Source organism: Mauremys mutica, chromosome 12, assembly GCF_020497125.1.
Source record: "Mauremys mutica isolate MM-2020 ecotype Southern chromosome 12, ASM2049712v1, whole genome shotgun sequence".
NCBI lineage: Eukaryota > Metazoa > Chordata > Testudines > Geoemydidae > Mauremys > Mauremys mutica.
In genome coordinates this window covers 67,283,425-67,300,570 of record NC_059083.1, presented here as the reverse complement: position 1 = coordinate 67,300,570, position 17,146 = coordinate 67,283,425, and the positions used below count along the sequence as shown (strand labels likewise).

The window sequence follows — 17,146 nt, the reverse complement described above, 5'->3', positions numbered from 1 at the left end:
AACAGAAGGGGGTGACAGCCAATCAACAAGCCGGCCGGGCTTTCCAGCTCAGTTCGCACAAGAGCACAGCCTCACCCCGCCCCTGGAAAGACAGAGGCCAATGATGGGCCTCTCCCTATCCAAAACACAGCAGCCATCCAATGGGGAAAGAGCCCGATGGCTCGTTCTCCCCCAATGAAGCATGAGCTGGGGGGAAGGGAGCGAGAGAAACAGCCACAGCCTGGGGAGCTGGAAGATTCGAATCGAACGTTCATACATGTGAAGAACACGGCGGTGGCCAATCAGCGGGCTCGGAACGCCGGGAACGGAACGTTGAGACACCTCCGGACTCCCCCCCCCCCTTTCCCCACATGCTCCTCCCCTGCTGCTGTTGTTTGTGGTGCTCAAGCAGCCGAAGAGCTGAGGGACTGGGGCAGGGGGGAGCACAACATAACCGGCTCGGTGCCGACTGAAGCAGGCGGGGGGGAAGCAGGGGTGGCTTGGCCGAGCCGAGGGGCCAGGGGGAGCCGAGTGTGGGGTGGAGAAGGAGAAGGAGAGAAGGGCCTTTGTGGATTTCTCCCCCCACACACGCACGCCGCAGCGGCACCGTGTGTGTGTGTGTTCTGCCCCGATTCCCTCGTTGTTGTGGTTTCGTTTCTCTCGCCATGTCGGTGAATATGGAGGAGCTGAGGCACCAGGTCATGATCAACCAGTTCGTGCTGGCCGCGGGCTGCGCTGCTGACCAGGCGAAGCAATTGCTGCAGGCGGCTCACTGGCAGTTCGAGGTGCGTGGCTTGGGGGGGACGACACCCCACGGGGGAGCGGGGTTCGTGGGGGGCCTCGCGTGCTGCTCCTCCTGCCTTTCCTCCTTCCGTCCCCCTCTGACCCTCGGATTCACCCCTTTCCTCCACCTAATCGCTCCCCTTTGCTAAAAACAGTTGGCCTTGGAAACAGTTGTGGGGGTGGAATGTGTGTGTGTGTGTGTGTACGCGGCTTTAAATAACAACAGAGCTGGGACACGGCCGGCCGTGCCACACGGGGCCCTGGCGCCGCAGCTGAATGGCAAGCTAGGGAGCTGCACATAAACAATCATTTTACTAGGACTTCATTACGATTACCTATTGCAGCAAGTGCCTTCGGGGGCCAGCAACGCACGAGGCCTCGCACGTAATGTCTGTTGCTGCTGTTGTGGGTAGAAGGGAGGAGGGGAGAATACATTTTATTCATGTAATTTCCGAGGGGGGAGAAACCGGCTTGCAGATCTGGTGCCTATTTATATATTGCGTTGTAACCAAATCTGTGGCTCTCCTGGGCCTTGGAACGGAGCATAGAAACGTGGTCTGGTCTCTCTTCGCCCCCGATTCCTCTCGTGGGGGAGAGAATTCATAGGGGAAGCTTGCTCCGGAGCTGGGGAGAGGATTCACTATGGGCTGAACCGCTTCCCAGCCCCACACGGGGATGCGGAATACGGAGGAAGCCTGTGTAGTAAAATGTGGTGTCGCCGTTTTTCGGTTGTGTTTTTTTTAAAGGGGGGCTGTTATGTAAGGTGATAACGGCTTTAACTCCCTTCACGTGGATAAAGACGGGGGAGGAAGCGGGTGACAAGTGTATTTTCTATATATATATAAAAAGGCTCACATCAAAGGAAATAATTACACGTGGGGCTTTGTCAGTTCCTTGCTGCCCTGTGGGCGAAGGCTTTTTTGGTGTGTACATTCCTGGGGAGACTTCGTGACACTGCCCCTTTTCCTGCCCTGATTTGTTGTCACTCGTGTCAACGAAACCGACCTGGGGTCTCTTGGCCAGATTTGACTGACGTGCTTTGATGGTACGTCGGCCGGATTCTTCCCTGCCTGGCAGTGTTTTGCGTTTCTGGGTTAGGCAGGCATGAGATCAGTCCAGTTGGGGAAGGGCTCGGGGCCGTGTTCTTGTTTTGGATTCCTTTGTAGCTTCATTCCTCCTTTTGCAGGGGAGAAAATTAGCATTTCAAAGCCAGTCCAGGTCTGTGTTGTGAAATGCAAACAGCTAGATCAATCATGTTTGTTTGTTGCCTTAAATTATTTGTTTACAGTTGAAACATACTCAAGAGAGGAAAAACAAGATCCAATCACTTCTTTATAAAACAAAACATTTCCCAGGTCTTCACTTGCCCCTATCCCAGTGGCTCTCAAAACTCTTTTTACTGGTGACCCCTTTCACATAGCAAGTCCTGAGTGCGACCCCTCCCCATAAATTAAAAACACTTTTGTATATTTAACACCATTATAAATGCTGGAGACAAAGCAGGGTTTGGGGTGGCGGTTGACAGCTCGTGACCCCCCCATATAATAACCTCGTGACCCCCCCCCATATAATAACCTCGTGACCCCCCCCCATATAATAACCTCGTGACCCCCTGAGGTGTTTGAGAACCTCTGCCCTGTCCTGTGTGTCTGCATTTCCCCCTTTGCTCTGTCTGACTGCTGGAATTAACTAATTGTTGTTGTTTTTTGCAGACTGCTTTGAGTGCATTTTTTCAAGAAACTAACATTCCCAACAATCATCACCACCATCAAATGGTAAGTGACCCAAACTTCACAGACATGTGCTGTTCCCTATGTTACCTTCACTTCCTGTGGGCTAGAACGAAATTTACAATGGTGCATTCTTCCTCCCTCCCCCCTTCCAAATATTCCTTAATCTCATGAATAAATGAAATCTGACAAGGTTATTTCTTATCTCTGAGAGCCTCATAAAAGCAACTGCAAATGCTTCATCAGTTGCCACTCTTAACCACCCCCTACCTGTTAAAGTTTTCTTATGACAAGCCGTATAAAAATATGGAACCAAGGGGAGGGATTCCCTGTTTTGCACATGCAGCGTCTGCATTTTTGGAGGCCACCTTTGATACCGGGGAGGGGAACACGAGGCTGCAAGCAGAAGTGGTTGTGCATTCAAAACTCTCCGTTCTCGTGACAGCCATATTGGTCTGCAACTAGAGAAATACACAGACTGCAAATGTAAACAAGAGCCAAAATGTCTGCCAGGAAATAGTTTGTCTTCACATAGATCTAGATCGTTGTAACAAGTACAAGATCTAAGTGAATTGGGATGGGAAAGGGGGGCAGGCCCTTTCCTTTGAATGTTTCCTCAGAACTTTCAGCAAAACTTTACTTGACCTTGGCTGAGGGCAAATCTCTTTAGCGAAACAGAGGAAGTTTTTTTTAGGAAGCTAAACCAGTGCTGTGTGTGAGGATAAATAGTGGATGGAGGCGAAGCCATCAATTTTTCTTTTCCTGTACTTGCCATTGTTAAAACCTGCAGCCAGTTCTAAAAGATTTGGAATAAAACAGAAAAATGGCTCTCGGGAACTTGGTATTAACGCTCTTATTTCCTCACTTAATACTTTCTTTTCCCCCCTTTCTGGCACAAAATTTCTTGCCAGTATTATGGAGGCCTGGAGGCCCGGGCAGAAACAGTTCCCTGTTGTGCTAGGTGCTGTGCAGACAGCCCTGCCCTGAAGAGCTTTCAGTCTAAATAGACAAGACTGAGTGTGGGGAAGGGAAACTGAGGCACAGATTAAATTACTTGCCCAACGTCATGCAGCAAGCTAGTGGCTGAGCTGGGCATCGAAGTCAGATATCCTGAGACTTAGTCTGGAGAGCCTCTGTGAAAGGAACTAGATTTATTTTGTTTCTTTACTCCTAGGGTAAATCTAGTGTTAGGCCTATCTTGTATTTGTAAATTAGCTTGGAAATTCATAGGCACTGTCCTTGGGTGGCTTGATTGAGGGCAAGCTTTCACGCAGGCTAGAGGTTGCAGTTACTAGTTTACAAACCCTGATCAATCTCTGAAGATGCAGAGGTGATTCAAGCTGTTTGAAATGCTTAACTCACAGCAGGAGTGATTCCTTACCAAGCTGAATCATTTACTGCTTGGTTGCTACAGGAAGCTTAACGTGTTTTAATCAGGCTGGTTTACACAAGAGTATTAAAACCCCCCAAACTGGAATATGAACTGAAGTGAAATCTACCTCCAAGCTCTTATTTTAAATAAGGGAGGCCAACGTTTTAGCTGATAACCCTGAATCACTTAAAAAATTCAACACTGAACAGTCATTTCTGGTGTTCTAAAAATCTTTGAACCCTGATACTTAGTCAGATGCAGGAGCAGTGACATTGGCATGCTTGTCCCATTACTCATAAAACGATTTGACACTCAGATCTAAGCAGATCTTCAGTTATGAGGTTGTCTCATCAAAAGAAAAGGCAGAGGAGCCTATTCCTGAATGCTTTAAAACCTCTCTGTGCTGTCCAATGTTCACCCTCTTCGTTACATGCTTACAAATACTGGATTCTCTAAAAGCAGCTTAATAGTATTTCCAAGCAAAGGAAATCTTGGCTGCTTGGTAGGCTAGCTTCACCCCTCCCTCTTTTTATAACCAGTTACACATTAATCAGGAAACTGGTATACATGTCATGATCCACAATGTGACCATTCTGTTTGCCAAATGTTATTCATCTCTCGTTCCCAGATACTAGTCTGACTTTTGTGCTGCATTTTTGTTGTTGTGTGTTGTTCCCTGTGCCTTAACGTCTTGAGATTTCTGCTCAAACTTAAATGCCACGAACAATTCTGATCACTGAGAGAATGGACATTAAGAGGAGAGGTTTTCCAGTATCTCGATTTGTTCTGAAACACAATTTTACAAGTAAAACTATGAGCAAACCCCACCAAAATTGCACAAAGTGAGCAGCTATGCACCACCTCACAGATACACCTGTTTCTCTTTAGATAAGAGATTACTCCCCATATCACAAATTCTTACACGCCATTAACCTTATAAATAAGTCGCTCATATGACACTATTTCCAGCCTGTCAATACACCCATCTGAAATGGGATGTGAATGTTCCAAGTGAAGAATTTCTTGGGACACCCAAGGGTAACTTCATCCATTTAAAAAAACAAAACAACAGTATTCTTTGTGGACACGAGAAAAGTCATGTAGCAAATGGGGTGCTTTTTAATCCCCAGTCCTGCAGACTGCTCAGCATGGGCAACGCCCCAAGGGAGCTCAGCTGCAGTGTGGCTGCCTGAAATTCATTGCCAGACTGGGGCCTTTTACCTGGTAACTGAAAGTTCCATATAGTTTCCAGAGCAGAAATGTCTAATAGCCAAATTTCACTCATTGAAGGATAGAGGCGAACCCTAAAGTGTGAGTGTCTAGATTCTAAAGTGGCTCTAAGGTGTTGAATTGGTTGGGTTTTTTTTTTTTAAATCAGGGATGCATAAACTGACAGCGAAACCTACTCTAGCTTTTTAGTAGATCTGATTCATTGCCATAAAATACAGGAGATGTTGATATTGACGTAAGCTGGGTGGGAAGTTAATCAGCCCTGCTGATCAAACTGCAGGCCCTCGCCTGCAACAAGGAGGGTCTCTGTCCCTGCATAAAGACGCCTCAATCACCCCCCCTTTGACTCCTGTCAATTGCTGCTGTCTGTTTTCTGTTCCTCTCCCCACCCCATGGTGCATTGGGAAAAATCCTAGGAGCAAAAAGGTGCCTGCAGAATGTAAGCAAAATTCACCCCCCTTCCCCCTTTGTGTTTCGTTGTCCCAGCTGTTTTCTCAAGCATCGTCTGGTAAGGATTCAAATGAGGCAGGTTTGAGACCCACCTTTCCCTGCGCTTTGCTGTACAGAAGTCAGTCCGTAAAGCAGCAAATGCGACATCCTGGTCCCGTAAAGCAAACCATCCAGAAAAGAGGAGCCTATTTGTCCTTGTTGCTTTTTGTTTGTTCGAATCACTTTGTTTAAAAAAAAAAAAAAATCCCTCCTGCCCCTGGGGTGAAGGTTCAGCGCCAGACAGAGTGTGTTTCTCTGGCCAGCATTCTTGTTAAACATGCAAAATATCCAGCCAATGCACAAAGGTCCAGCAGCTCAGAGGCCCCCTCCCTCCAGTTTTTTCATGCTGTCACATGGGGTCGTGTCTTCTGAGCACAAACAAGATTAACTTATTTATTCAACATATCGAATGGGCTTGTCCTGCGGGCAGCTGAGTGCCAAAGGATAAAAGGCAGTTCAAGTTATTGACGGTGTCTGAATGAAAAGGACCATGGGGAATCTGGGGATCAAACCCACTTCTTTTCCTCCATTTTTCAGGCAGAAGTCTGAGGGGCAGCATCCTGTTACTCTGGTGTACACTTGAAGTAATTCCACTGAAATCAGCTGGAACTGATCCTGCTACCCCACGTGTAGCTGAGATCAGAATCTAGCCCCGGGGAGGGATAGCTCAGTGGTCCCCAACCTCTTTCATCTGGCGGGCGCTGGATGACGAGCCACCGAGGACTGTGGCCGGCAGACGAGCATCCGCCGAAATCCTGCCAAGAAGCAGCAACATCATTAGGCACCATCACCGAAATGCCACTGAAAATCAGCAGCATTTCGGTGGCGACACCCCTGGATGACGCTGCTTCTCACTGGCATTTCAGCCGGTGCTCGTCTGCCGGACAGTACGCGGGCGCACATAGATGCCCCAGGCACCGCATTGGGGACCACTGGCTCAGTGGTTTGAGCATTGGCCTGCTAAACCCAAGGTTGTAAGCTCAATCCTTGAGGGGGCCATTTAGGGATCTGGGGCAAAAATCTGTCTGTGGATTGGCCCTGCGTTGAGCAGGGGGTTGGACTAGATGACCTCCTGAGGTCCCTTCCAACTATCAGTTTCAGGAGAAGTGACAGCCATCAGAAAACGATCTGCAATACATGGCTACAGGTCAGCAGACGCTCTGATGGTTGCGGGGAGCAATAGGAGAGAAATCACAACTTGCAGGCTCTGGTTACGCTAGTCCTACTCCTCTTCCTCTGTTGAACCCGCAGAGCCTGAGTTTGTTTGTGAATTTCAAGAGACTGTGTAAGGGCCATTTAGAATCATAGAATATCAGGGTTTCTTCTGCCTTGCTCTTTGAAGATTTAGGTACTCAGGCCACTTTGCACATGACCTGGTTTGCGTTCAGTAATTTGTACCACCCTAACCGAGGGTCTCATTCTGCCACCTTGGATTGAATAGTACCTTTCTCCACACATTGCCCTAGTCACTTCATGGGGACTACTCCGTATAGGTAACATGGCAGAATTGGGCCTGCTGTCTTTAAACTAAGGTGAGTTGAGGACAAACCCACCTGGATTCCTTTTGGAAAGTTTTTAGGGATACTTTCAAACTACACTATTGGAGCGCTTTGCATAATCCCAGCTCTCACCAAGAATTACCAAGACAAGTTACGAAAGTTATGTGGGAAAAAGAAGGTAAATCCTGAAACTCTCTCCGTTAGTGTGTTCACTACATAGGAATAGGTAGACTGGATCAGACCCAAGATGCATTTAGTTCAGTATTCCAGCTGTGACAGAGGCCAGTGTAAGAATCCCACAGGAGGTAGACGTTCCCTACTCTTTCCACCAAAGATTTCTGTCTAGTACCTAATAATTAGAGATTGTCTTAAGCCTTGAAGCACGAGGTTTTGTCTCTTCCAAAATTAATTAGCGTTACCTCTAACAACTCTGGATATTATCAAGAGTAAAAGATTGGGTGCTTATATGAATAAGTTTTTAGCACTACTGACATCCAGTGCTAATGAGTTCCACAGTCTAATTAGATAAGAAATCACTTGGCTGGGAAAATCAGTTATATTCCTGTTAGGTTGTGTGGCAAACACTTAAAAAAACAAACCAACCACCTTAGACATGTGTCTTAAGATCTTGAACACCCTCACCCGTCTCCCCCCCCCCCCCCCCCAAAATTGATTTGGGCAACTGTGTATGGTGGGGGAGTGAATCAGGTTTAATGCAACCTCACTTCCATAGAATTGGTACCAGTTACAAAATTCTGCCTTTCCATTCCCTCCCAACACACAAGGCAGCTGTATGAAAGAGCCTGTTTGCAGGCACAAATTTGAAGGTACAAAGAAAGAGGCTCCTTTGAAACTTGATATATAATATTTCATATGAGATGGATTTAATTAGGATTGGTTTTAATGGACTTAGCTATACCTAAGCCTCAATGACCTGCAGGAGGATTGTGGCAGCTCTGCCTTTCTGGATGAGAAGAACATACATGAAGAACAAGTACAATGTTTAGAAGTTAACTTAGGCCTGGTCTACTCACAAAGTTGAACACATGTGTTTGATCTGATTTCCTTAAACCAATGAGGATCCTTTTGTGGACACTCTTCGTTCAGTTTAAACCTAATTTTTACCAGTGGAGCTTCAAGCTGCAATAAAGCAAGTCTAAAATGAGTTAAGAGGGTCCACACACGCAGGTTTGTACTAGAGCAACTGAATCAATTTTTAAACTGGTGCAACTTCTGTGTGTGAACAAGGTTTTGGTGCAGTGCTTCTCTTTAAGAGAAAGACGCCCACAGATCCCGTCCTTTCTAAAAACCCAACAAAACTTCTGTCCTTTTGAAAACATGCGTCTCTAGGAATTGTTCTTATAAGGCTGTTTCTAAAGAGGGATTTTTTCCGGAAGGTCGGTAATGGATTCTCATGCTAGGTAGCGATTTCGGAGATTGTGCCCACGACTAAAACTAGCAACTCTGCTTCCGGTTGCTGAGCTACAGTATTAATTCTGCAGCTTTTGTTTGTTGTTGTTGAAGGGGGCGGTTAGGAAGGGTGAGTCACTGTGTGTATGTGTGTTGCAATCCCTTCCCTTATGCCTGCACCCTCCCCCATTCATTATTTTGGCCAGTGTCGGTATTTCTTAAGTTCTGGGCTTGCCGTTCTGCCCTGGGCCGCTAGAGGGGAGCAGCTGGGACAATCTCCCCACTCTGGGTGTGTTGCTCTTGTAGCAGGAGGGACGGACTCCACTAGTGACTTCCTGAACCTTTCCTTTGAATCACAAGGGTGTGGCCTTTGTGGGCTGCGTTCCTAACTTCTCTTTCTCTAGGTGCAAGCGTGCGATTCTCTAGGGAGCCTGCCCACCAGGAGGCACCCACCTTTTGTTAACGTGCTGATCTAGGCCCTGATTCAGCAAAGCACTCACCCATGTGCTTAAAGTTAAGCACGTGCTTAAGTCTTTGCTGAATCAGGGCCTAATTACTACCTAAACCATCTGGAGCGGGGACTGCCTCTTATCAGCTTTTTTTGCCTCCAGTCAAGTGCATCGAAGTTGATTGACTCCCACAGACTTCAGAGCCTGATGACGATACAGGCTGCTGCCTGCTCCCAATACATCCCAGGCTAACCATTTTTCTGCCTCGGCTAGTTATGCTTTTTTCACTTCCATTCTGCTGCTCCGCAGGCTGTGTGCTGCGCGCTGTCTGTGCACTAGCTTTCGCTAGCTTGCTCCGTCTCTCGTGGGCTGGTTTCAGCGTTGGATTTTTCTGTCTCACGGCTGTTGCACAGAGAGGGTGTGACACTGATTACAAAAATATAAAGACCTATCACAAGACTAAGCTGGAGTCCCGGGGAGGGCCGAGGAGGGAGGAGGGCACTTGAGACTAAAATTAGAATGAATGATTTACCAGGAAATGAAAAAAAGCTGATAAGTTGCTTTTAACAGTGGCTATTGTGTTTGTCCTCTCTGTAGTGTCTGTGTGTGTCTCCACTTCTTTCCCACTCCCGTAGAGCTGGGTAAATTGTGATAGTTGGAAGGTGAGATCATCTAAAATAGCCAGGAACAGTCTTGCAGAGGACCGCTAGCCCCAGCACAAAATTTACTCATCCACCCTTCACCTGGATTATAATGGGAGGAAGTTTATTTGCATTACAGTAGCAGCTAGGGACCTCAAGGGAGAACTTCCTCATCTGTCCAGCATTGCTTGCTGGGGGCTGGTAGAATTCTGCAAGGATGACCTGAAAGAAGTTAAATTGTGTAAAATCTTTGGTGCAAAAAGACCTCTCGCTGTCGCGCTCTCTCTGGTGTCACCCACACCAGTGGCCTGGGTGTACAAAGATTGCTTCACTTCTGCAAACGGTTGCACAGCCACTCAGTCCTCCCCCCCCAGCTTTGTCCCCTGAGATGTCTGTAATGGTCTGACTTCTCCTTCCTCTTTGCTGTATCTGAATTGTGCATGGGGCTTGCCAGTCCTAGAGGGTCCACTTCCCTGCTCCCCAGTCTTGAAGTAGCCAGGTTCCTCCCCTTCGCCCTCCCAAACCAATGGCATATTCTGACCTTTTGTACACATTGTTTCTCCCGGTCTATTTTTAGTGGGTGGAAATGTCAGATGTGGGCTTGGGGGGCCTCTCTGATTTTGCCTTTAAAAAATCCAAAACAAACCTCTCTGTTGTGCCTCTGAAGGATTCACAGATTGTGAAGGTGGGACAAGCCGAGCCAATCAGATTGTGCTGCGGCTAAATCTGAGGGCATTTGCCATCCCCCAGTGTCCTCGGTGTTGAGGGTGGGGGGTAGAGCCTGGGCCTGAGGAGCAGAGTGGCAGTAACCCAATCAGAGCAAAGTCCTCAGTGAGACGGCAGAGGTAGCCGCTCATCCTGCAAGTTCTGTTTGTTGTGGTAACGCTCCTGCCTCGGTTGCTACCCCAGGTCACTGGGATATTGTTAACATGAGGCCCTGGTGATTCCGGAGAGGGGACCTGCGATCTGGACACTTGTTTAGCAGCAGGAGTAGCACTGCATGTACACACGTCTTCTCTGCCCCCTCCCCCCCCCACACACACACCCGAGACCGCTCATCAGGCAGACAGTCACTGCCATGTGTTCAGGGGCTGCTTTATAGCCGCTGAATCACTTTTTTTACCATTGGAACCTCTAACTCCTAGTGAATTGGGAAAAGCCGAACCCCCATCCAGCCATGGGTTAGAAGGGAGATCAGATCCCTTGCACTAGATCCATGGAAACTGTTTGGAGAGATGGGTGGAGGGGGCTGTGGTTTGCAAGACCCTTTATTCCTGTAAGAGCTGAAATTTTCCTTTCACCCTCTTCAGTCCCCTCCACTGGCTATAGGCAGACATGGCACTGATCTGATATCTGCAACATACGCTATTGGACTTAACCCAAAGGGAGCCTGTGGTTTTAGAGCAGAGGCTGGAAACTCAGGTAGATCCAGTTTCTCTCCCGATAGTGATGCCTTGCAAAAAAGAAGTGGTAATGGATCAGGCCTGGTTGCCTTGGAAAGGAACAAGGAGGAACCATAGGGCTATTTTGGTTATGTTCGCTTTGTAAATTATGCTGACTACAGTGATGGATTTGTTATAAAAACCTGGATGTGGAGACCCATTCGGAAATTGAGGTTCTAGATTTTGTCATGTCAGTTATGACTTTTGAAAGTACCTGCAATTTGCAGAACAGATCACAGGGGCGGACTAGGAGGCACCTTATCAGAATATTTGGACAGTCTTTCAAAGAGGTACCTGGAACTGGTTGGTCACCTTTTTCGGGACCTTCTGGTTGACTCTTTTTAGGTTTTTTTCTTGTAAAAGGTTAAAGGGATTCTCCATTGATTTTGACCCAAAAGTTAGGCTTTTAAAAACAAAACAAAACCTAGAAATGTTTCTATGACCTTTAAAAAGTCAGTTGCACGGGGTTGAGCTTTTAAAGTAAAAATTCCCCTGCATTAAAGCAGGGCATAGGTGTGCTAGTGCATGGAAAGGGAGTGAAATGGCTAGTTTTTTTATTTTTTTACTGTCACAGCACGTGTTTGAAAGACTAAATTCCCCTTCTCCCCCAGGGAAGAGTGAATTAGACTTTCAAAATCTCTCAAGTATTTAAAGCACCGTTAGTATTAGGCTAATAGGATCCCAACCTCCAAATCAGATTTGTCTGGGGATTTTTATTTATTTACACCCACTGTTACAGTGACTCCTAGGATACTGGAACTGGCCAGTTATTTGAAACATTCCTTTTTTGGCTGCTTTGTTCACTTGGCAGCACTTTGCATATAGCCAGTTTCATCCTTTCTCCTGTGAAATCAGTTAGTCAGTTTCCCCTCTTGGCCTGGGTGTCTGGGTCCTTTGCTGTTGTGAGAGGTTTTAAATAGGAAAATGTGACCGTGACCACAGAGACTGGCTGGGGGGGAGTTTGTTCAGGGACAGCTGGAGCACCCAAAACTACTCCTAACTCAAGTACCAAGTGCAGCAGGGTCCTGACCTTGGGGTTCCTAGGTACGACCATATTGCTACTGAATAATCTCCTTCAGAACTGACTAGATTTCATTTCAGTCGCAGCCCTTTAAAATAGCTTTACATTTTTTAACCTGATAGGCCCCTTTAAGATCTTGATGCACAGCAGCAACCGAATCAGGCAGTGCAGTTCTGTATACAGAGCCAGCACCATCCTCAAAACAAAGCCAGGCGCAGCACAAGCAGAACAGGCTGAACCCAAGGCAGAGCCTCGGTGAATTTCACCTGAAGGCTGGTGAAGGGGGGGAAGAGTCTCGCACCGACACACCTTAAGCCCTGGAGCTTTTAGCCAATGTTGAGAAGACGCTGTGCCTCCCCCTCGTGCCAGGAGGGGCTGCAGGTTGGTGAGAGAATCCTGGGTGCTGCATTTCAGAAAAGCAGCACAAGGGGTGGAGCTGACTGCCGAGATTCAGATGTGCCTTTGGGAGGCGGGTGGAGGAGGGGTGGATTGGTTTCAGCCTGTTCTGAGGCGGGATGGTGGGTAAATGCCAAGATCTTCCCAAAGTCACTGATCACGTTGGCGGTCCAAAGTGAGATCCCTTAAATCTCTGTGGCGTGGACACGGGTCCCCCTCCCCAGTGCTCCCTGAGGGAGGCCGTTCAGTCACAGAAAAGTTGAGCTTTACGGGTAGCATTCATCAGAAGACGGCAGCCTCCTTCCGACGCAGAGCGGTGGGAACGTGCTTTGCGGAGATTAGAGGTGGTATTGTAGGGGGCCGGTGTCTGGCAGACTAGCAAACGTGTCGTGTCAGGTTCATCAGGTGCCCCAGGCCCGCAGGGGACGGGGACAAGTGGCCGGACAAGATGTGGTAGAGGAATCTAAGGGCTGGGTTCCTTTGATACTGGAATAGGACAAAGGCCACAAGCCTGAATGGGCCCTGGTGGGATGGCCTGGATGCCATTACAGCAATGGCTTTCCTCCATCTCTGATGTCAGTGGCTTTACACCCCCCCAGGAGAGGTGCAGAGGGGCGAAGTAACTTTTTCAACGGCAAGCCAAGTTGGTGCCACCAGTGGAATTAGAGCCCAGGCTATCCTGGGTCCCAGGCTTACAATCAGACCACTCTAGCCCAGCAGACAGGGAAATAGAGTGAGAGTCACGCTTCAGGCATTGGTTGTGGCCTTGGACAATGAACCAGTCTCTGTTGCCCTGTCTGTACAGTCAATTACTAACATCAGTTCAGCTCCACCATGACTGGGAGTTCTACAGTAGGGCTGCTCAGGTGGCTATCCCAGGTGGCCTTCCAAACTTCATGGCAGGAGAAACGTCTCTGCTGACGCTGAGAGAGGGCTGGCGTCGTCCCTCCTTGAGACTGAAATGGTTTTAGCCAGGTAGTTTCCAGCTGACAATGACGGGTTCTGCCTTTCCAGCTCCAGCAGATGGTGCGCGGTGTTGTGGTGGTCGCTGATGTACATGTCTGATGCTCTGTCCTTTCTCGCCCTGCAGATGTGCACACCTAGCAATACTCCAGCCACACCTCCCAACTTCCCGGACGCACTCGCTATGTTTTCTAAGCTGCGGACCTCAGAGAACCTACAGAGCAGCAACAGCCCCATCACATCTATGGCCTGCTCTCCACCGGGTAACTTCAGCCCCTTCTGGGCCTCCTCGCCTCCCAACCATCAACCCGCCTGGATGCCACCCTCCTCTCCAACCAGCCACAACCTCCACCATCATCTCCACCATCAGCAGCCCATGTGGCCACCCGGGTCTCAGCAAGGAGGCTCCCAGCAGAAAGCTATGGCTGCAGTGGATGGGCAGAGATAAGACTGGATAACGCTGACGTGGGGGGCGGGGGGGGCAAGGCTGGGGGGAGGGGAAAACAGAGAAGAGGTGCAGGAGATCAGGGCAGTGGGGGAGGGGGTTCCCGAAGATGGCACTGGAATATTTTATAATTCTTTTTGTAACTCTGCAGGGATGGTTGTCAGCCCATGTGGTTTTTCCCTTCCGGAGCGTCAATAACTGGTCTTCTCTTTTTTTAATATATAACTATATAATATATAAATATCTAATGTATATAAATCCAGAGAGAATGAGAGCAATGGAAAGAGACTGGGCAATGGAAAGAGACTGGCAGCCCGCTGGGCAATCGCAGGATGGGCACGACGCTGCTTGGGTGAAGAGGACGTTGCTGGACACTGAGTGTTTCCCTTGAACAGAGGGTGGGCTGGCTCAGAAGCTGTTGCCATCGGCTTCACTTCCCCCATCCCTTATTCTTTGGCTGCTGCTGCGGTGCCCCTAGATGAGACGGGGTTGGCCGACAGAAGGCTGTACGACTCGCGCCCGTGGCTTGCCTGAAATCTGCTCTTACAAAGTGAGGCAGGAGGGGGAGACGCACCCACTGAAACGTGGCCGCAGTGGGAAAGCGTCCCGCGTGGGGATAGAACGTGCCCTTTGAACCCGGAACTCCCGTGCTGCAGGACCATGATGGGGAAGGAGATGTATGGCTGCTGGAACAACGTGGAGCAGCAGGAGCATGGCACGTTGCCGACACCTCTCCCATCTCTCGGTAACACCAGGCTGCGTTTTGGCAGGCTTGGGGAACGGGCGTCGGAAGCTCCTGAAGGACAGTGTGACTCTGAGATACTAGGTAGACCAGTCCACTGTAGGTCAGCGAGAGGACTGGGGGATGGAGCCGGGGGTCTGGATTTCCTGGACATCCTTGCTGGGCATGGTAAAGTCCTCCTCCTTTGGCCTCTGTTGAAAATCATCCAAGTCTGCGCATGTGCCCCCAAAACAAACCAGCCTGGGATTCGTGCCAATGAAATCTCACCGGGCCCAGGCCCTGGGCTGCACCCTTTTGCCCCCCTTGCCCTGGGGAACAGTTGGTCGTCTCCTCCCTCCTGCGCTGGCCCTGTTCCCACACCAGACAATGCTCGGCCTGGGGAGGCCGAGCTGGAAGGGCAGTTGTGCAAACTGTAAAGGACCATCCTTCCCCTCCCGGCTCAGCAGCAGGGACCGAGGGCTCCTTCCAGCCAGGGCAACAGGGAGGGGCTGCGGCTTCGGGGTTTTAGTTTCCAAATCAGAATCTTGCTTAAACAGGTTGAAGGTTTTTTATTAATTTAAAAATTAAAAAAAAAAAATCACTTTTTTTAACCCAACGGCTCCCTGACTTTTCTCTGCGCTGCTGCCGGGTAGCTAAAAACAACCCAGTGCCCCAGTAATGGTGAGCTCCACACCGGGCGCAACGAGGGAGGCCCAGGGGCGCTTTCCCCCGATGCCTGCCCATTCCTGTGGATTCTCACTCCCACCAGTCGGGCAGTGTAGAGGGGCCGTGGGGTGGCTGAACGCATACTAGTGCCTCTTTGCACTGCATCCCTCTGGCCAAGGGGTGTTAGGCTGGGTCTAGGTACAGATTTTTTTACTGACTTAACTGTCTGACTTAAGAACGTAGGAACGCCAGACTGGGTCAGAGCAGTGGTCCGTCTAGCCCAGTAGCCTGTCTTCTGATAGTGGCCAATGCCAGGTGCCCCAGAGGGAACGAACAGGCCAGGCAATCATAGAGTGATCCATCCCGTCGCCCATTCCCAGCTTCTGGCACACAGAGGCTAGGGACACTTCAGCGTGTGGTTTTACATTTTCTGCTGAATTGCTGCAACACCGAGTGTGGACACAGTTATAAAGGTGCCTAACACCATTCTCCTAATTTACTGGCATACGCTGTACCAGCATAACGGTGCCTCACCCCAGTATATCAGCATTGTGCTGCTTCCACAAGACTGGTTTCAAACACGTGGCTAAAGTGCTACATCAGAGAGTGCAGACGCGTCCTTTGCCTGGCTGAGAATTCTCCCCCCCCCTCCCTTTTGTCCTCTTGGTCTCACTTGAACTCCAAAGCCGCTATTCTGTTTGTAGCTGCCAGCGGTGACTAAGGATTTTCCTGAGCCTCTTCAAGGCAGGGCTTGAAAAGTTTGCCAGCTGCCTGCTAGCCAGAGGCAGGTATGAAAGGCAACGCCCTGGTGAAACAGACTGCTGGGAAAAGGGATGGGGCTGGGCTTCTTGCCAGGGGCCCGTCTCCATCCTACGGACGATCCCTCTTTTGTGTTCGTCTCTGGCAAGTGGGAGTATGGAGGCAGGTTAAGTCTACGCCTCTTGGACTGATGGAAGTGGAAAAGCAGCTCTTTCCCACCCCTCTACTCTCTTTGCCCTCAAGCCCTGGCTGCGGGGAAGGGGAGGGCTGCTCGTCCACTCTGCCGCTCCCTTGGTGTCCCGTCCCGTCCCCCCCACTGGCCTCCCCAGCCACTGCGCTCAGCTTCCCCCAGCACCGGTTCAGATTCTCGTCCCTTTGCTAGCCATAGCATCTGAGGTTTAGCCCCACTAGCTAGGACAGCAGCACCCAAGCTGCCTGCAGCCTCAGGAAGCCGGCACCATGTCCGTTTTACCAGGGGAAGGTTCTTAGCAAACAGGAAGCTTAAATTCTGCAGAAGAGCTAGTTCAAGTGCTCACACCCCGCCCCAGAGCCTAGCTGAGCCTATGGTGAAGGGAGGAGAGGGGGGCTGGTCACTAAAGCAAAAGACTAAGTGAGGTGCTACTGCAGGGATGGCTGAGAAGTGCTTAGTGACAATAAGGAGCAGCACGTGCTCAGTGTCTCTAGGAACGAGTCTTAGCAGAGTAAACAAGTTATAACTCGGCATCATTGGCTCCAGTGCAGTGGGGCTGGGGGAGCCTCTCCCCACCCCTGCCAGAGGCACCACACTTGGGGCTGGCCTGGTGGGAGGGACTCCTGGGTCCAGCATCCCCACCTGAAACCTATGGCAGGCCAGTCACTAGGATGAGCCTCAGGCCCCAGTGTTTCAATGAGATGCTGCACATGTGGTGCACACTGAGGAGGAGGATGAAGGTTGAAGCCTTCCTATTTTTTTTTTTTCTGGGCAGGAGTCACCTGAGTTGGAGGGGCTGGTTTGGGGCCTTCTGTCAGCTCCCTGGAAAGGGTGGGTAAGCTGGGCCACCAAGATCCTGGGCCACGGCCAGAGATTTTTCCACACAGCTGCTCCATGGGGCTAGAAAGGAGGTCCCCTTCATGCCCTTCAGGAGAGGGGAGATATGAGCAGGGGGGTGATG

General features: G+C 49.6%; 1 protein-coding gene across 1 annotated transcript; it reads left to right on the top strand.

The window, feature by feature from the left end:
* Positions 1-234: 234 nt before the first annotated feature.
* On the top strand, positions 235-15,178 carry UBALD2 (UBA like domain containing 2). Its single transcript, XM_044983760.1, has 3 exons — positions 235-764; positions 2,475-2,537; positions 13,532-15,178. Exons 1-3 carry the CDS (start codon positions 645-647, stop codon positions 13,850-13,852), a joined length of 504 nt encoding a protein of 167 aa, XP_044839695.1. The 5' UTR covers positions 235-644; the 3' UTR covers positions 13,853-15,178.
* The last annotated feature ends 1,968 nt before the right edge of the window (positions 15,179-17,146 follow it).